The sequence below is a fragment of the Taeniopygia guttata genome, chromosome 13 (assembly GCF_048771995.1).
Source record: "Taeniopygia guttata chromosome 13, bTaeGut7.mat, whole genome shotgun sequence".
In the NCBI taxonomy this organism is placed as follows: Eukaryota; Metazoa; Chordata; class Aves; order Passeriformes; family Estrildidae; genus Taeniopygia; species Taeniopygia guttata.
In genome coordinates, this window is record NC_133038.1 from 8,173,130 (window position 1) to 8,193,531 (window position 20,402).

Sequence of the window (20,402 nt, forward strand, 5' to 3'; positions counted from 1 at the left end):
TCCCGGTCAGAGCTGATGCTCCGGGGAGACCTCACGGATCAACCGTGCGGAGTTTTGGGGAGCGGCGCTGCCGGGTCACACATCCCTGTGTCGCACATGTCCCTGTCACACATCCCTGTGTCACACATGTCCCTGTCACACATCCCGCTGTCCTCAGGGCGTTTTCCTGCCCGAATCCGGAGCAGACGGGGGGCTGCGGGGTCGCTCCAAATCCACCGTGCCAATCCCGGGGGTCCCGGCCGTGCCAGCTCCGGGGGTCCTGCGGTGCCAGTCCCGGGGGTCCGTGCCGGCCCCGATCCTGGCCGTGTCAATCCCGGGGGTCCCATGGTGCCAGTCCCGGGGGTCCCACGGCGCTCCCGCAGCCACCGCGCAGGCAGCGCCCGCATCAGCCTGAAAGGCAGCGAAGGGGGAAAGAAATCAAAGCCGGGGCAGGGGGAAACTCGGGGGAAACTCAGGAGAAGCTCGAGGGAAACTCGGGGGAAACTCGGGGGAAACTCGGGAGAACTCGGGGGAAGCTCGGGGGAAACTCGGGGGAAATTCGGGAGAAACTCAGGAGAAGCTCGGGGGAAACTCGGGGGAAATTCAGGGGAAGCTCGGGGAAAACTCGGGAGAACTCAGAGGAGGCTCGGGGGAAGCTCGGGGAAAACTCGGGGGAAACTCGGGGGAGGCTCGGGGGAGGCTCGGGGGAAACTCGGGGGAAATTTGGGGGAAACTCGGGGAAAACTCGGGGAAAGCTCGGGAGAACTCAGAGGAGGCTCGGGAGAACTCGGGGGAGGCTCGGGGGAAACTCGGGGGAAACTCGGGAGAACTCGGGGGAAGCTCAGGGGAAACTCGGGGGAAGCTCGGGAGAACTTAGAGGAGGCTCGGGGGAAGCTCGGGGGAAACTCGGAGGAAACTCGGGGGAAACTCGGGGGAAACTCGGGGGAAGCTCAGGAGAACTCGGGGGAGGCTCGGGGGAGGCTCGGGAGAACTCGGGAGAACTCGGGGGAGGCTCGGGGGAAGCGGCCGGCCGGGCTCGGGGCAGGGGGTGCCACCCCCGCCGGGCACCGCGGGGCCGGGGCGGCTCCCCGGGCTCTCCCCTCCCGCTGCCGACTTTTGCCTCGGATCAAAACAGCCTTGAAAGGCCCAGAAATCACCGGGGAGGGGAGGAGGAACGTCAGCAGGAGCTGGACTTCTAAAAACCGTTCCGCCCCATAGGCTTTAATATTAAAAACCCCCTAGGAGCCTCAGACACTGTATTAATTAGTGCAACCACCCATGAAAAGCTGGGTTTGGAACAGCATTCTTTGCCCTGTGTGAAACGGCAACCCTAATAAACAATTGTTAACTTGGCCTATTGCCTCTGGTAAATTACACAGCATTAAAAAATAATGCTTTTCATATTAGGCAGTAATTAAAGGTTGGGACAGCTTTAAAACAAGAGGGGGAGGGGGGGAATCAAAGAAAATATAAAAATGTTCTTTCAAGAGTTATGGGAGGCTAATAAAGTATGTCTGTTATAGTGCACCACTTTGCCCCCAGCTACAGCCAAACTGGAGCCACTGCAATTGCCTCTCAATAAGATAATGATATTCCTTTCTCTGCTATTAAAAGGCTCCCAGTGCAAACTTAAAATGATTTATTTAATTTAAGAAATTATGAGGTGTAACTTCAAAGCGTAAGCCGTTAGTAATGGAAAACACCAGGTTGTTTAAAATTATAATAATAATTGTTTGGAATACAGTGACATCAAAGTGCTTTCATCACCAAATAAAATATAGCACAGACCCCCAAATCCAGTGGAGTTTATTGAGTAGACATTTTTTGGTGTGTTTTTATTATTTCCTTATCAAGAGACATTATTTTAGCAGCTCCTTTTCTCAGCTTTGATGTTTTGACAGTCTTAAATTAATTTTATTGCATTTTTTTGGCTCGGAGATGGGAGATTATTCTGACTGCTTATTTTTCATTATGACTTTTTTGTTTTCAAGAACCGGTTTGTTATTTAACACAGCACCTTGATAAGCGCAGTCGAAATGAATTGGCCATTACAGGTCATTAAAAAGCAAAGAATTCTGTTTTCAAGCAATCCATTACACGTCTGGGAAAATATTCCTACTTAAAACAAACTTTTGAGCTGAACGCTGGCATAATCAGTTTAATGAAATGGGTAGAGCGTACTTTTAAAGAACGTGGGGTTTTTTTCCTCTTTACGAGATTCTTGCTTATTCAAAACACAGCAATCTAAGAAATACATATACAAAACATTTCGCCAAAAAAAAAAAAAAAAAAAGAGACCTGCCTTTGCAGCAAGAACATCACAGAATGTTTTTAATTTCCTTGAACAGTGTTATAAAACCTTAATCGCGCATACATTGCTCGAGACTTTTTCTTCCCAAGCAAAGCAGAATTATTCCAACCCCCTTTAAAAATGGTAGCATTTTAAAATATACTGCAGTTGCAGCTTTATAGACCGGTCTTTCCACTAAAACAGCAGGGACAGAATTGCTCGGGTGTTAAAAGACTGAAATATAATGGACGGAAAGATTTTTATTCCTTGCGTGCAGCCAGTTGGGAGCTGCTGGTTGCACCCGCCAAAAGCCTCGTGGATTACGGTGGGAAACGCACGGCGAGGGGCGAGGGGAGCCAAACACGAACCAAAATTAAAAAAGTCAACAACAACAGCGACAAAAGAGCCCCAAATTTCCCCTCTGCCTTTTTCTGCGGCAGCGAAAAGGAGCGGGAGCCGTGGAGCGGCTCCTCCTGCGTTTCGCAGCGTTGGGATGAGCTGAGCGGTTTGCCTGAGATCCCTCATGCTTTTCACTGGAAAAATATACCCCCTCTGCTCTGGAATGGAAAAAGGGAAAAGAAAAAAAAAATTGGAATAACCTCTTTGTTTTTATTTTGAGAGAGAGGTTTCCTACGCCAAGAATGTGGGCGCTGCCGAAAGTAGGTTAACTTCCAAAAGTGACCCCCAGAAAAGGCATTTTGGAGTTTCCTTGGCTGACAGTGAGAGCAGGAACGGGAGGAACACGGTCACGCTGCCGGAATGTTGGGTGTCATTTGTTTGGAGAGGTTTTGTTGGTTGTTATTTTTTTTTTTTTCTTTTAATGATTTTAATTTTATTTTTAAAAATAAAGACATACATTAGTCCTTGGGGATACTAAACTGAAATAGAAAGGGGAAATGTACTTTAGAGAAAGCAAAATGCTCCCTTGTCTCCCAGAGCAGCCCCCAGAGAGGGGGAGTGGATCCCCCGCGGACCCTCTGGCTCCTGGTGCACAGCCAGGGCACGAGTGGGTGCCTCAGAGCGCTTTCTGAAGGCTCAGGGCCCCAGAGTTTGGCCCTTTCTGGTCGTTCTTCCTCATCCATCCCCTCCGTGGGCTCTCCTCCTCCCGCAGTTCATGTCCAGCACTCACCCCAAAACCCCGCAGGTGTGCGCGAACGGGGGACATGGGGGTGTGAGAGGCACGGGCAGTGTGGGGATGTGCAATATCCACTCCGTGCTGGATTTGGGGGTGCGTGTGAACCCCCAAGAACTCGGGACAGGGCTGGGAGCCGGGATGCTGCTGCTGCTGCTGCTGCGGGGCTCTGCTCGCTGCCCAGCTTTGCCCGGCCTGGAGGGGACCTGAGCCCCCCGGTGGGCTCCACGGGGCAGGTGCAGAGAACATTCTGGTCCCATCCTCATCCTCACCTCATCCTCATCCTCATCCTCATCCTCATCCTCATCCTCATCCTCATCCTCGTCCTCATCCTCATCCTCATCCTCATCCCATTCCCATCCTCATCCCATCCCCATCCCCGTCCCCGTTCCCATCCCCATTCTCATTCCCATCCCCATCCCCATCCCCATCCCCATCCCCATCCCCGTCCCCGTTCCCATTCCCATCCCCATCCCCATCCCCATCCCCATCCCCATCCCCATCCCCATCCCCGTCCGGTTTTCCTGCTTCTCCATAAAACTCAGGAATTCCGGGCTTTGACAAGGCGACGTGACAACACGAACTGCAGGCTCGGAGCGCCCCTGCCTTTAGGTAATGAGCGCTCGGCCGGAGCGAGGCAGAAAAGCAAAATCCCAAATGCTGATGTCAACAAATCCATCCCCGGTGACTGAGAGAGCCGCGCTGTGCCCGGCTGGCCTGAGCCGCCGCTCAGCAAGTCCAGATTTTAAGGATCGGGATAATTTATCGCGTTGTTTTTAATGTTTATTATTTATTGCTCTAATTATTTTTCACTTTCTATTGGGAATTTGAAATATATAGATGTACCTGGAACATGTGCCAACTCCTTTCAGTCTCACTCAACTTCTAATCATCGCATCTGCTTTGTGTCAGAAAATAGTTTGGGAACAATTTAACTTTGCATTAAAATAACTAATTAAAGCCACACCTCCCCAGCCTCTTGCGAAAGTGGGGGAGGAATTTCAGTAAGTGCATCGCTTTTAATGATAGCATTCTGATTTCCCTGCCTCGCTGTAATTTATTCTGTTACAGATCTGCCTGCGGGGCAGCTCCCATTAGGACGATGATGAAGTCTCATGAGTAAAGCTTGACACCTCCCTCCTAATAAAATATAATACTCAATTAACTCGGCCTTTCTGAAGGCTTTAATTGGAACAAGTTAATAATGGGCGCAGGGTGAATTGTCATGCCATCCGCAGGCTCCGAGAAGGTGTCACGGATCCCTCTTGCCTTTCCCATAGCCGAGGTTGTAACCGAGATTTGGAAGCTTTTCCTTCAACACTCTTGTGTGCCGCAATAAATCTGTATCCATTTAGGGATCTATCATAACACACGCAAAGCTCCCGCGCTCAAAGAATTTCCAGCAAAAAGATTTAGCTGTAATCCCTGACACAGCTGATTTATACCCAGGGTTCAAAAACACCGCCGGTTTATTTATAGCCCAGCCCGGCTAAAGGAAGCACTCGGGACAAGCGGCCGGGAAAGGGCAGGGCCGAGGGGACTTCGCCTTCTCCTGCATTTTGGGGGGATGATGCTTCGGGAAAAGGGAATCGGGGAAAGAAGCGGTTTACTCCCGTTTTTATGCGGCGGTAAATTCTAATTTGAAGAGCCTGCGTGGAGACTGGGCTCTCCCCCAGCTTTGTTCCCTGCGTGTACGAAGCGGGAGGGTCCCCGGGGGTTTTTCTGGGAGCCGGGAGAGCAAGCCCGCACCCCCTCCCCACAGCCCGCCTGGCAGTGCCTCATTTCATTCCCCGAGCCTTCCATCCCGATCCGGAGGGATGCTCGGGCAGCCGGGATGGGGCTGGGATGGGACGGGAGAAATCCCGATTTTCCAGCGGCGCTGCCGGGAGCGCTGTGCCCGCGGGAGCCGCACGGCCGGAGCGGGGAGAGAGCACCGGGGGGAAGCCCCAGAGGGGGCAAAGACAGCTGGTCAGGGGGGAAAACAGCTGGTCAGGGGGGAAAACACACCTGGTCAGGGGGAAAACAGCTGGTCAGGGGGAAAAACAGCTGGTCAGGAGGGAAAACAGCTGGTCAGGGGGGAAAACAGCTGGTCGGGGGAAAACAGCTGGTCAGGGGGGGAAAACAGCTGGTCAGGGAGGGAAACTGCTGGTCAGGGGGAAAAACACACCTGGTCAGGGGGGAAAACAGCCGGTCAGGGGTGAAACTGCTGGTCAGGGGGGAAAACAGCTGGTAAGGGGGGGAAACAGCTGGTCAGGGGGAAAACAGCTGGTCAGGGGGAAAACACAGCTGGTCAGGGGGAAAAACAGCTGGTCAGGGGGGAAAACAGCTGGTCAGGGGGGAAAACAGCTGGTATGGGGGGAAACAGCTGGTCAGGGGGGAAACAGCTGGTCAGGGGGGAAAACAGCTGGTCAGGGGGAAAAGCCTAACCCCAACAGCCCTCCTGTGACATTTCCATGCCGGGTGGGCCAAGGTGCCCTCGGCCCCTCTTATCCGAGCCCCCCTCGCCACGGGAGGGTGGCCCAGCACCTGCTCTCCCAGCCTGGCCCCAAAACTGCAGGACAGCGCAGCACCCCGGTGCCCTGAAAGGCAGCTGGAGCACTGCAGGGCCCCGCCAGGTTTTGCCTGTCCCAAATTTCCCCCAAATCCTTCGGGAGTCGAGACCCGTCTCGCTCTAAAGCACAGAGCTGAGGTGGAGTCCAGGGGAGAGTCCCCGAGGAAAGGGAAAGGCACTCGAGCTCGAAGTGATGGAAACATCAGCCGAGCATGGTGTTGTAAAGAACAGAGGCGCCTAAAAGCGGTTGTTAAAAACAAGGAAACCTCATAAAAGCTTTGGCTTTTGACTCCGAAATGTTGACTTGCAATTCACCTTCGTGCGCTGCAAATTTGGCTTTAAATCAGATCGAGAAAGGGGAAATAATCATAAAGGCAACCCAAACATTCCTTTGAACTTGACCCAGCGGTGCAAAACACACACGGAGAGAAGGCACCTTTCAAAGGACTCCAAACACTAACAGACCCACACGCGATTAAACATGTTTTTTCTTTTTTAATTTAATTCGAAATAAGAGATAAGAAATAATAAATCTTCAATAAAATATATAAAATTGTACAAGGCATCCCTTTCAAAGGGATTCTCCTATAATGGGAGATCGGGGGTGAGGGGAAGGGAAAGAGGAAGTTCACCTATAGTGGGTCCCAGGCACCATCAATGCCTGGGTCAAAATAAACCAAAACCAGCAAAACCTCGTGGCTTTCTTTTTTTCTTTCCATTTTTTTTTTCTGATTTTGTTTTTTTTGTTTCATTTCTTTCCTCCACAACAGCATGCTAAGAAAATAAATCCAGGAGAAGCTCTGACTTCAGTGCTCCACAGCCTTGGGAGTAACTTCCTCATAAAGTTTAGCAAGAGTAATACAAATAATACAAGAGTTACAAGGAGAAGCCTGGGGAAGCTGCTGCCAGAGCTCCCACGGGGACAGGCAGGTCACACAGTCTCTATCACCTCTCTGTCCTGCTCGTGGGGCTGGTTGTGACACCCGGATCTCTCTTTAGAAGGGCTTAAAGCACGACTCACTTCTATTGGCATCCTTAGAATGGAAGAAAACTCAGGGGGCTCTTCTCTTTAACACAGGCTGTGGCAAATACAAATAATAAAAACCCCACAACATCCCCCAGAAGGATTCAACAATCCTTTATGGGAACAACCCACGCCTTTCTCCCCTTTCTCCCGCTTTTCCAAGAGCATTGCAGAGCCAAGATTACCTGGCTGCAGCCAAAAATTTCTAAGCATGCCAATAGGAAGAGATAAAAACCAGCCTGCCTAAGAACCCTCCCTTGCTCTTCACCTCCCCTGCCAGTGCTTTACAAAGGCTGAAGCTATTTATACACAGAAAGGCATTACAGGAGCCACGCTGGGGAAAGCTGGGCTCTACATTTAGGGGCCCTGCTGCTCATCTTGCCGAGGTTCGGGATCCAAAACTTTGCCCTCCCCCCAGAAATGCAGGAATTTGCTGGCTCTGAACTTCACTGAGACTCTACCGGCTCTAGTTTCTATTTACACGTCTCTAGCTACGGGCTCTGCTGTCTTTGAAAAAACAACCGAACAACAAAACTTCGATTAGACCTTTTTATTTCCCTCCCCCCTGTCCCCACGTGGAGTGATGGTAACTTAGAGCGTGGCTCGAGGGCACTCACCCCTCTTATTTTCTTATTTTAAACCCGTGTTGGGCCCCGCCAGGAAGGTTTCAGGGAATTTCTGCCCCTGTATAATAACTTTGCTTTTTCACCCACTCTTTTTAAACCTACTTGCACTGGATAAAACCCCTACATTTACTCACAGATACTTTTTTTTGTTGGTTTTTGTGACTTTTTTTTAAATTTTTTTTTTTTTTTTTGCTTTGAGGAGCAGACTCTGAGTGCTCAGAGCACTCTCAGGAGACGCCCAACCCGTAGCAAACTCCCAGACAACTCAGGATGCCAGATAGAAGCGTGCAGAAGGAATGGCCAGCACTGGTTGGGGTTCTGCCTTCTCAGGGCTGGACAGGATCCACCAGGAAGTCTGTCTGTCTGTCTGTCTGAGCTTTGTCTGTCAGATCTTCTTAGGATAAGTGGTACATGCTGTATCCAACGGGAGTGGCGTAGAGTCCAACGGGCGGGATGGGAAGCACAGGTCTGTGAAAAGGGTAGGATGTGCCATACAGGGAGGCAGCCTGGATGGGGGAGTTGATGGGGAAAGGGAGGCTGAACCCCGACGGCAACATTGGCTTCGCTGCCATTTTCAGCTTCTCCAGCTCGGCCTCCTGCAGTCTCTTGGCCTTGGCCCTCCGATTCTGGAACCAGATTTTGACCTGGGTCTCTGTGAGGTTGAGGGAGCTGGAGAACTCGGCTCTCTCGGCGATGGACAGGTACTGCTTCTGGCGGAACTTGCGCTCCAGGGCCAGCAGCTGGGAAGTGGTGAACGGGGTGCGGGGCTTCCTGTTCGTCTTGTGCTTCCTCAGGGTGCAGGCAGTGGGGCTCAGGTGTCCTGCAAGGGAGGGACAGGGGTTAGCACAGCAGCAGGGACACCCCCGAGCTCTGCTGGGTGTCCCAAGGATCCCCCCCAAACACGGCAAGGGGCTCTGGAAATCTTTTCCTGCCCAAACTTAAATTCGCAGCGCTTCAGCTGATGGGAGGGAAATTTTGCCTCAGCGATTTCCAAAGGGACAGAGAATTCACAGGTCGCTTTGGGAGTCACTTCACAGGGGTACAGAGCACACAGAACAACTGCCTGGGCTGCTGCACAGCTCCAGGAAAGCACAAACGCCACAAAAGCAGGAGATGCCCAAAAGGACAGTGAGGCAAGAGGAGAGCCCAGCCCTGCTCCAGGATTTTCCCACTAAGCACAACAAGTGACAGCTGAAGAAGGTCTGACAGTTTTTGTGGTCTCACTAACTGGACCTTTTTTCTTGCTATTTTTTTTTAAATCAAATTTTTCCTCTGATTATTAATTTTTGTTTTCAGTAGGTGTTTTCTGATTATCAACCAGTATAACCCAACAAGCTCAAAAAAGAAAGCAGCGCTCTTTTAATTCAACATTCAACTTTTATAACATTTGCCAGTTAAAAAAGAAACCAAAACCCAGACAAAACTTCAGCATTTTGTAGCCAATAAAAGCTAAAAAATCCACCACCTTTTGTGCCTGCCTTAAACCCCAGCCAGGTTAGGCAATATTCCCGGAACGGCAGAGAGCTGACTTGCCTTTAGATTAATTTAGCACTTCACTAATAATTTTGCAATCTAAAGAATAACTAAAAAGCAGGCAGCTGACTTCAAAAGCTCGGTAATTTGGCTGTGATTTGCTCACTCCCGAGGCACAGGACAAGTCACCCTGGCTGGACACAGCAAGTGACAGCCAGGCTGCTGAATTTGGTTCACACTGTGGTGTCTGCTTCAAGTGCTTGTCAGGATTTTCACTTTGGGTTTTCTGTACTCTTTTCGCTTTTCTCTTTTATTTATTTTTTTTTTTAATAAGCCAGACTAAGAAGCTGTTTAAGCATGTATCATGCAATTTTAAAAAATTCCACGAGGGAATTGTTCTAAAGTTCAGAAAGGGGAGGGAGAAAACACAGCAGAAAAAGTTTAACTTGTCTTATTGCTCTTCCTCTAGAATACAAAATACTGAAAGCAACAAAAAAATAAAGCTCTTCTAGGAAACAACTTTTCAAATACTGGCCTGTAATCCTAGCAGGGCATTTTAATAATTCAGGTGCTCACCGTGCCAGCTGATTCACTTCTAAAACTGCACTAAATTAAAACTACAGCAAAGCGACCCTGACTCCCTGCCGCTCCCCGCGTTGTTCCGTGCTGTGCTAGTTTTAAACCCAGCTCCTTTCTCTTCCCAAAGTGAAGGACTGGGACAGGTTTTGGGGGTGCCCGTGCCCCCTGTGCCAGCGCCCTGCCCGGCTCTGGGTGAGCCCGACCCGCCCGGCTCCGGCCGCGCACGGAACAGAAACGCGCTTTTCCATGAAATCCCGAGAAATATCCCGTGAAACCCCGGGAAATATTCCATGAAATCCCGGGAAATATCCCATGAAATGCCGGGGAATATTCCCTCCAAGAATTTCCAGACTCCTTCCCTGCTGCCCCCCCAGGAGCAGCAGGGACCGCAGCCCCCGAAATTGCGTTTATCCCGGGCCAGTCCCCAAACTGATTCGTTTCCCCTCACTCATTTGTTTCGCTGGTTTTTATTTTTATCCTCCTTTTCCTGGTCAATATCGGACAAAAAAAACATCATTTGGAGAAGGTTCCCTCTCCGTGTTCCTCAAAGGTCGAACTTTTACTGCTTTTCCCACAGCTCATCCCACCTGTAATATTAATATTAATAATAATAAATCGAGGGGCTGTTTTTAATGTCAAAATTCCCCTGGACAGGCGGTTTTCCTGCGGGAGAATCGGTCATTGCCTCCTGCTGAGGTGGGAAAGGAGGAAAATGGTCGAGGCCGAAGGACCTTCCCCTCCCTGATCCTCAATTTTCTCCCCAAATTCCTCTGAAGTCACAGGAAGTTCCCACTACCGGAGTCCTCTACAAAACTCTTTTGCCGATCCCGAGAACAATTTTCAAAGAGAAGAAGGAGGAATTTCGAAGGGGAAAAAATGTAGAGGGAGATTATTAGGCCGTGTCTAAGACTGGGGTTTTGGGCAGATTTAGAGAAGGGGTCCAAGTAGGGGCACACGCTTTTTTCCATGTTTTTTTCCAGCACATTTGAGGGTACAGGGAAATTAAAAACTGGAGCTACATAGGGAATGCCTTCCTTCTGCCCTCTCCCAGCACGATAGAAATCAAATTAATTCGGCGTTATCATAGAAGAAAGGAAGTGGATGAAAGCCAAATCGAAATTATTGTTAAAGGAAAAAAAATGTATAAAAAGGACAACTGTAACAACACTAAACTTTCGCAATATTAGATTGAGGAGTAAATTCCTTGAGACAGTTCACGCCTGTAAAGTCTCTAACTTTCAATAAAGCGGAGTATTTAACTTCCACCAGGCAAGTTTGGGATGCGCGGAGGAGAGCGGACAAACCCTGACACAGGTGTGAGGCTCGGCTCGGCCGGGATGCTCCTTCCCCTTCTCCTCAAGGATGTTTGGGGGCTTTTAATTATTAAAAAGCAAATTTTCCCCTTTTTTTTTTTTTTTTTTAAATTTTTATTTTAATAAGGGATCGCCCTGGAAGAGAAAGGCGGCTCGGGCTGCCAGGGAGTTTCAGAAGGGACCTGTCACCTCCGCACCGGGCGTCCCTAAGGCGGGGGACGGCGTCGGGAGGGATCGGGGGGACCGAGGGGGTCAGGAACACTTCGGGGAACTTTGTCAGGCTCCGGCAGCAGCGATGGAGGGACAATTCCCGAGTTTAAGAGATTGCAGCGCACCGCGGGTGGGAGAAAGGCACAGGGAGAGATCGCCGAGGTTGTCACCACGGGATGACATAAATGGACCAAGTGGCTGCCAGGGGGCCGTGAGTCGGGACAGGAGCTGCTCCCTGGCTATTCCTGATCTTTCTGAGGTTTTGGGAACGGTCTATATTCATATATATCCGTGTAGTCACGTCTAGAAACATTTAACTCTAGAAATGCATAATAATATAAATATAGAATAAAAATATGTAATGTATAGGTAACATATGGGTATACGACACACATATGAATACCTATAAAAGCACAGCGGAATCGCAGAATGTTTTAGGTTGGAAAGGACCTTCAAATCATCTCCTTCCATCGACAGCGACACATTCCCCTAGACCAGCTCGCTCAGAGCCCATCCAAGCGGGCCTGGAGCCCTCGGACGGGAATTTGGGATATAAAGCCTATAAAGCCCAGCATCTCCGCGGGTGCATCTCCGCGCCGCAGCGCATCCCGCCCGCCCCCGGAGCACTCACTTGGCGGCGGGGAATATCTCCCGGCCTCCGAGGGGATCCAGGACGAGCCGTCCTCCGAGTTCTCCGACTTGACCGAGGCGGTGTCGAAGGTTTTTGTAAGCGGCCCGGGCGGGCTGTGCGCCTCTCGGGAGCCGTGGCCCGCCAGCAGCAGGTTCCTGGAGGTGCCCACGGCTGCCCCATCGGCGGCCGCGGGCAGCGGCGGCTCCTTGGGGGGCGGCTTCTTGTCGGACATGAGCGCTTCCACGCTGAACGGCAGGCTCGACACCTTGACTTTGTGGTGCTCCTCGGCGCCGGCCGCCGCGCCCTCCTCGTCGGAGGAGAAGGCGTCCTTGGCTTTGTGCGGGGAGGCCATGGCGGTGCGGCGGGGCTGGCGCTGCCCGGCGAGTGCGGCCAGCGGGCCCGGCCGCCCCCCTTTTCCCCCTCAGCGGCTCCCCGCCGCTGTCCTCCCTGCCCGAGCGGGGGAGCCGCCCCGCCGTCCAATCAGCGCCCGCCCTGCCGCGTGACGTGCCGCACGCCCGCCTCCCATTGGCTGAGCCAGCGGAGGGGGGCGGGACCAGCCGGCGCCTCTCGCGGGGAGTTCCCGCGCCGCCCCCCCCCCCCAATCCCCTCCCCGGTCCCAATTAACGACACGGGGTTAATGACACCCGAGGAGCCGTGCAGGGCTGTAATCACAGCAAAGCCAGGGGGGGAAAATAAAAAAAACCCGCCGCGGTAATTAAGGCTGATGATGAGGCGAAGAGGGAACTTCAGAGGAACGCGGCTCTGCCCCCCCCGCCTCAACTCCCCCTCCTCCTCGCCGCCGGCTCGGCTCATCCCGGGGCACCCCGGAATCATCCCGGCACCCCCGAGCTCATCCCGGCACCCCGAGCTCATCCCGGCACCCCCGAGCTCATCCCGGGGCACCCTGGAATCATCACGGCACCCCCGAGCTCATCCCGGCACCCCCAGGCTCATCCCGGCATTCCCGAGCTCATCCCGGCACCCCCGAGCTCATCCCAGCACCCCCAGGCTCATCCCGGCATTCCCGAGCTCATCCCAGCACCCCCGAGCTCATCCCAGCACCCCCAGGCTCATCCCGGCATTCCCGAGCTCATCCCGGCACCCCCGAGCTCATCCCGGCATTCCCAGGCTCATCCCGGCACCCCCAGGCTCATCCCAGCACCCCCGAGCTCATCCCAGCACCCTCAGGCTCATCCCGGTCCCCCACCCCGCCGACCCTCCCGGAGCGGGGTCTGTCCGTCCCTTCCCTCCATCTCCCCAAAAAACGAGTCCCATTCCCGGAGGAGAGGGGTCTGGGGATTTGGGATTCGGGATGTGGGATTCGAGATGTGGCATTCGGGATTCGGGGTGCAGACCCCCGGAGAAACGAGCGCCGCTGTTTTTTTCATCCCAAATTTTTTTTGTGTTGTTTGCGTTTCCACGGCAGCAGGACCCAAGTCGGGCAAAACCACTCTGCAGAGTTTAGATCTGTAATTATTATTATTATTATTTCAGCGTCAATTATACACGTGATGAAAAGATGAGCTTTAATAAATTAGGAGCACGCAGCCCTTAATTAAAAGTCCTATCAAACCAGTACTATGAAAGCGATTCTCTCACTTTTTGACTTCCTACCAGTGGTATGAATAAAGAGTGTCCTTTAAAAAGCTTTTATAATTACAGCACGGATAAAAGCGAATACATATTGTTCTTTTCATAATTATTTTAATATTGCGCCGGGCGTTATTTCATGCTGTGCCCGCAACTTTCTCAGGTGTTTAGTTTGTTTGGTTTTGTTGGTTTGGTGTTTGTTTTTTTTTTTTGGATTTGGGAGCTGTTTTGGTGTTACAATTTCTAAGTGAGGGCCATTTTTAGAGCCACTAAAAATCACTGAGAAGACGACAAGCACAACTCCTCTCCCCGAATTCAGGGGCAGCTCGAAGCTGCGGGCTCGGTCCTGCACGGCTGCAGGGCTCTGACCACCAACGTTCGGATATATCCCTTCCATAAAACACGGCGGGTTTAACCACCTTTTGCTCCGTTTGAACACTTGATTTCTCTTCCAGCTCACGGACCAGGTTTGGAAGTCCCCAGCCCTGCAAATTGCGAATTCCCAGCCCGAGGATAGGGTGTAGGGATCGCCCTGTGCTGGGCTCTGTCCCAAAGCCAAGGGGATTCAAAGGATGCTGAATGAGTTATCCCCATTATTTCTCCCACCCATACTTGATGTACATATCAGACAAATATCTCTTTTTTTTATGGCCCAGGGGTGCTCCCGACCCCTTACGGCCCTGCTCATCCCTCCCGAGCGGTCCCAGCCCGGATAAGATCGCGCCTGGTGCCAGGGAGAGCAAATTGGGATCGGGGCACGGGATTGCCGTGTGGGAAGGAGCGTGGGAGGACGTGTACGAGGAGCCGCGTTACAAAACCCCACTCAGCAGCGGCACTAATAGCAGGGTTTGCACACTCATGGCTGATGGCTGGCAGTGTTACTGCGCACCTCGATGCGTTAAGGGTTAAAGATCTGCCAAGAGAAGCGATGCTTTCCTCTGCCTCAGTCCAGCCTGCAACATTTCAGCCGGCAGAGCCCCGATCCGGGCTTTTCTCCGAGGATGAAAATAATGCCACTAACTGATGCCTCTCCAGCTGCTCTTGCTACCCTCAGTTTGCCACTTCTCCTTCCCCACAAAATCCATCTCTTTGCTGGGAGACATTCAAGAGACAGCAGCCAGGCAGCCCCGGCCTTGCAAAGCTCAGCTGCTGCGCTGGGGTTTGTCCCTCTTCTCCCCCTCCTTTCCCTTCCTTTCCCTTCTCCATGCTTCCTGCACCGTGACAAGTAAATGAGAATTGATGGACACGCAGGAACAATGCCGGTGTGCCAGGGACAATGCAGCGCCCGTGGAAAGCCATTGTGGGGCTGCTGAAAACGCCGCAGATAATTACACCGCGCCCCCAAAGACAATGCCCGCTGGAAGGGCGCCCGGGGACCGGCAGCTCGGGGTCACGGTGACACCGAGCGCGTCCCTTGGGTGCAGCTTCTCTCCCCGGGTGCCCGGTTGTGGTCCCCGTGGGTTTGGAGAGGCTCCGCTGCGCTGCCATCCCTCGGGAGACCGGAGGGGAAAAGGGGACCAAGGGACAAGCAGCTGTCGTGCTGTTAAGCACTGAGCGGAGTTTGGCTCCTTCAGTCTGGTTTGGATGAATTTTGGGTGCCACAGGGGCGCCTGGGAAAAAGCATGGCAGGGTTTGCTCACGGTGTTTTCCCTCTTCAGCTCCACTCCATCGCGAAATTGGAGCATTTTCTGTCTAAAGGCTGAATTTAGAGATTTCTCTTCTCTCTCACCGCTGCCCTCCTTCATCCTCCTGCTGTCAGTCAAACATCAGAGGCTGAAACCCCTCACGGTACCGAATGTCCGCACGGAAACCTCGCCGAGACGGGGTTTGGAGAGAGACATTTTTAGGAATGAAAGCTTTGCCCCCTATCCAGGATCCCAGAGAGGCCGCCCAGCCTCAGACTAGCAGGGAATTCTCCCAGCCCGAGGAAAGGAGGTGAATCCGGGGGCTTTAATCCGGGGGTTTTAATCCGGGGTCTTTAATCCGGGGGCTTTAATCCGGGGTCTTTAATCCGGGGGCTTTAATCCGGGGGGTTTACCTGAGACCCCAGGCGTGGGGCGGGCGGTCCCCGGGACTCGGCCGGGATCGGGCCGTGTCCCAGGGATGCCCAAAAAGCCCCCAGCCCCCTGTGACCCTCTGCCTCTCCCCCGGCCTCCCGCAGCATCAGCCCCGTGAGGCGGGGCGGGCTCCGGGCTCCCCGGTGCTGGGGGTCTCATCTGGAGCGGGGCGGGGAGGGAGGGAGCGCAGGGGGAAAAGAGACTCTGCAGCCAAACTGAGGCTGTTTTGCAGGCGCCAGGAGCGGGGAGATGAAAGGGAAGCTCCTGGGGGAAGTGGTTGTGCAGTTTGACCGGCTCCAACAGCAGCAGCAGCGGCAGCAGCAGCAACAGCAGCAGCAGCAGCAGCAGCAGCGACGGTCCGTCCCGACCAGCTCCGCCTCCCCCTCCGCCTCCCCCGGGCTCCAGTTTGCCCCTGAGCCCACCTCCGCCTCGCTTTTCCCAGCCTGGAGGCGGAGGGAGGTGTCGGGCGGGCACATCTGCCCGCAGCATCCTCGCTCCCGTATCCATCAAACCGGGAGCAGCATCCCCGCCACGGAATTCCACAGCATCGCTAGGCTGGGATAGCCGGGGATGCTGGATTTGGGGGAGGAGGCTGTCCAACACCCCCCTCCCTGCCCTTCTCGGTGTAAATCAGGAGGGAACTCACTGGGATCATTACACGAGCCATGTCCGTGTCCCCAGTCCCCGTAAAGCACCGGCCCCTGTCCCTCACAGACACTTCGGGAGGACAAAACGCCCGTGGGCAGTGGGGAGCGAGTTTATTCTCTGTGAGGGAAAACCTCACAAGCATTTCCCCTCCTTTTACGATCGATTTGGTTAATAATCCGTTTTCTAGAGGCAGGAAGGGTTTTTTTTTTTTTTTTTTTTTTTTTTTTTTTAACGACCCGCGAGGCTGGCGTGTGGACATCCTTCAGGGAAGGAAGATAAGGCTCCCGATTTGACTGGAAAAAGAAAGGCAGGGACATGGAATCAGAGTGCGCATCAAGTGTAAGTTTTGCCATGAAACGAGGTGGACACCGAGGGAATGTTTGATGTGTCAGAGGCTGGGAGATGAAGGTTTCATCGCCTTGCCCAAGATGAGACCCGGAGCCAAGAGAAAGGCGTTGCATTAACAGTAACACGCGTTTATCTCCAGACGCAAAAAGGAATTAAAGCGAGCTGAAGGTCAGAACTTCCGAGGGATCAGGGCTGGTTACCGACGCCTCCATCTAGATGCACCTCTGGATTCCCGAAGCCGTTTTGGCTGCCAGCTCCGAGCGGCGTGCGAGGGGACCCCTCCTCCCCCGAGCATCCCCCGGGCAGGGCCGGGGGCTCCGTGCCGGCTCCCGGGGCGCGGGGAAGGTGGAAGCGATGGAGCCGAGCTGCACCGAGCGCAACCAGGCGTTGTAATTGTCCCCTGTGTCACCCGACAGTGGTCCCCAGTGACAGCAGCGGTGCCATCCGCTCTCTGGGACAGGGAGCGCACAACGAACAGCGCCGGTTGCACAACGCCGGCGTCTCCCGTCTGTGCTCTCCCTCTCTCTCTGCGCAGGTATTTGATTTACCAGCAGATATTTATCCTGCTTGGCAAGAGGCAGGGGATAGCTGGGAGAGATCAGATGTCTTCCTGCCCAAAGCAATTAACAGTTTTGCCCGTAAGGATTGAAAACAATTTTTATTTTTTTTTTTTTTTTACCCCCAAGGTAATGGCTTTTTAAATAAACACAAGGGAGGAAAGCGCTGTAGAGAGGTTAAATTTATAGGCGGCATTTCGGAGGTGATGCACGGCCCCTGGCTGATAAGAATTGCGGGATTTTGGGGCTGCCTTGCAGAGGGTCCCGCTGTGTCCTGGAGGCCAGGGCTGGACCCTGCCCCCCCCAAAGCTGTTCCCCCCAAATCGCGGGATCGGGCCCAGCCGAGAGAACCCCCGGGCACCTGCTGGAGCCGCCACAGGACCCCCCCAAATCCACCACTGGAAAAGATGTGGGCAAAACAATTTAGAGTTTGGCCCCGGTGCCACCGTCCCGCCGTCCCCCATGTCCCGAGGGCAGAGGGACGAACCCCCGAGACTCCCCAGAGAGGGAGAACGTCAGGAGTGACATTTATTTACTTATTTATTTATTTATTTTTACGAGGCAGAGAAAGGGAAAAATATGATCCATGTCCTTAATTATTTTTATTTTTATTATTTTTCTCCCCCTCCCTCTCTTTCGGACTCTTTCTTTCAGTTTGCAAATGGTTTCCATCGAACTTGTTGCAGGGATTCCAAATAATCGCACACACCTTCCTGCCTGTCTGGGCGATGAATAAAGCAACATGATTCACCTCGGCCGGGCAAATAATGTGTGCATAGTGAGAGACTCAAAGCTCCTGCTTTGACTTAGATTGGAGCACCCGATTATTCCCAGAGTGTCCCCAACTTCCCGCACAAACAAGTGGAGAGATTTATTTTCAGGGGCGCGTTTTGTTTTTATGTATCAATTTTCAGTTATATTCGTTTTCGGTGTTTCGCCCGCTGCCTTCCATCAGTCTTGGAAATGCAGAAGGAACGAGGGATACACGCAATACACGGAATTGCCCCGTGCCCAAAGGCAGCTCCTATAGAAATATATAGAAATATATAGAAATATGTAGAAATATATAGAAATATATAGAAATATATAGAAATATATAGAAATATATAGAAATATCCCGGTTTTTATGCAGTGCATTTGCACTGTGGAGATGTGGCCATTGCTGGATGCAATTCCACAATTGCAATTCTCTTCTGTCACTTATTTTTTCCTGTTCAGCTTTTTATTTTCCAAATCTATCCCGAGCCCCCTGAACGATTGCAGCCCCGCCACTGCCGTTTGCCTCCCGTAATTTCCCATCTCTTTTTTATTATCCCGCACTGTAATAAACCGATCAATAAACAGCTTTTGAGTTACAGGCTCAGACTTGGTACAAATTGATTGTGAGGGTGCCAGACTCCGTGAGATCAGCCGGCTGATTTCTTTACTTCTCGAACCCCATTTCTTCAAAGAAAATTTAATTTTTCGTATTTTTTTCTTTGGGAAAAAAAAAAAAAAAAGTTGGAGACTGGGGACTTTTATGATTTTGCCGCGGTAGAAGGAAGGCGGGGAGTGACTCTGCAGCCCTTTGGGGCTCGGTTGAGCCCTCTGGGGATGCTCTGGTTGGGATGCGGCGCCCCGGAGCTCCAGGCAGGGACAGCCGGAGCTGCCCCCGCATCCCCCATCCCCGGCCGGGAGCTCCGGGCTGGCTGCGGCCACCCCCGCAGGAATCTGGAGACAGCGAAAATCCTCACCCCCAACGTGATTTTTCCATCCCTGTGCTCTCACCCACGGCGTGGAGCGTGAGTGGGGAGCACATTCCACCCCGGATTCCAGCCAGCCCTCCAAGGTTACAGCGATTTTTTTTTTTCCTTTTATTTAATTACATTCAGGGTTCTTTCAGGGCGTTCGCAATTCCTCTGATTGCATTTCGAGCTGATATTAGCCCAGGAGTGAACGCCACCGCCGTCCCCGCCATGGTCCGCAGGGGTGGGGAATTTATTTGGATGCTCCTAATTCCTCTGTCGATTCTATGGGTTCCAAGTCGTTTTAAGCAGGGCACCAATTTTTATTTCTGTGTATAAATGTTTTTGCACGGAGAGCTGAAACAAGCAGAATAAATCATAGTTTAGAACGTAACAGATGGTGGAAAGATGCTCGTTTAGAAAATGATGAAATTAAATCCATTTGGCTTCTTTTACAGATTTATTTAGCACAGACTCTCAGAAATAAGAGGGGAGAAGAATGTCCAGCTCCTCCATCCCTGTTAACATAACTTTCCATCTTTCTACACATATAAGGTCGTTACAAATATCCAACACCGCCTTGTTTCCGTAATTCCCCCCCGGAAAATAACCCTCATTCTAATATCAGAATTACCTTTGCCTATTCACTTACAAAATACATTTTAAGCAACTTCATTTGTAGTCTCTAAAATATATTAAAAAATTAAAAGTCTGAAACTCTGAGGTGGCTGCTTGCAGAGATTTTTCTGTTGTCTGTTATAAAGGGATTTTGTGCCATGTAAAAGATTGACTTTTATTAAAAATCCGCATTTTCCTCTGACAAGCCGAATTAATTCAATTGAAATGCTCCTTGGACAGTAGCTCCCCACTGCTCGTCATCTGCAAAAATCTCGGTTATTCTATAGACAAATCAAATCGTTTTTTCACTGTTTGTTTTCGTTTTTTTTGAAAGTGCTGCTAACAAGACCACGATGCCCGCTGATGCTTTTGGGATTTTAGGGTTTTTGCTTTGTAGCTGGACCCTGACCCTGCCAGTGGCTGAGCTTTGGTCAACTTCCCCAATGAGCTGCATCCAAAGGTGCTGCGGAATATTTCGGGCTGGAATCAGCTGGGTGTCCCTTCCCCAGGGCAGTGACAACGAGGAGGAAAAGTGGGAGACAGAAATTTGTACCCAGCACAGAAGTTTTTGCCGTGTCAGGGTGTTTGACCGTGATAACGGCGAGCTCTGGATATTTAAGGTTCAGTTAATAGAGGTTTTATTTCATTTGATTTGCTCCAGATGGTTCTCAGCCACAACACAGGGGCTGAGACAGCAACCAGAGCTCCGGCGTGCAGGAGGCTCCAAGAAATGAATTTTCATTTGGCCCACAGCAGATAAGAGCCGGGCAAGGCTTGGATCGGCAGAAATTTGGATTCCAGAGGCTGCTCTGCACAGGGGGAGCAGGACAGGGCTCGGGAGGTGGCTGCTGCTCCTTACAGCACAATCAGAGCCAAGAAAATCATCTTAAAATTGCCTTAACAGTTTTTTTGTGGAGGGATAAATCTCCAGCTTAAGCAAGCAGGGAAGTTCGGGCAGCCCTGGTCTGCAGTGCCAACAGCGGCTCTGCTTCTCCATCACCGCTGGGGCAGGGCCAACAAAGCCAACCTCGCACTGACCTAACTCCAATTAC

At 52.0% G+C, this 20,402-nt stretch overlaps 1 protein-coding gene across 1 annotated transcript; it reads right to left on the minus strand.

Moving 5' to 3' along the window:
* Positions 1 to 7,793: 7,793 nt before the first annotated feature.
* MSX2 (msh homeobox 2) lies at positions 7,794 to 12,277 on the minus strand. Its single transcript, XM_030284123.4, has 2 exons — positions 11,809 to 12,277; positions 7,794 to 8,422 (listed from the first exon to the last, which is right to left on the minus strand). The coding sequence occupies exons 1-2, from the start codon at positions 12,158 to 12,160 to the stop codon at positions 7,998 to 8,000; spliced, it is 777 nt and encodes a 258-aa protein (XP_030139983.4). The 5' UTR covers positions 12,161 to 12,277; the 3' UTR covers positions 7,794 to 7,997.
* Positions 12,278 to 20,402: the final 8,125 nt, after the last annotated feature.

Bases quoted from the DNA above. Each gene is read 5' to 3' on its own strand.
- MSX2 (XM_030284123.4), bottom strand. From the start codon at position 12,160: ATGGCCTCCCCGCACAAAGCCAAGGACGCCTTCTCCTCCGACGAGGAG. The intron at 8,423-11,808 runs GTGAGTGCTCCG...CCTCCCTTGCAG, and splicing joins GAGATATTCCCCGCCGCCAA to GACACCTGAGCCCCACTGCC.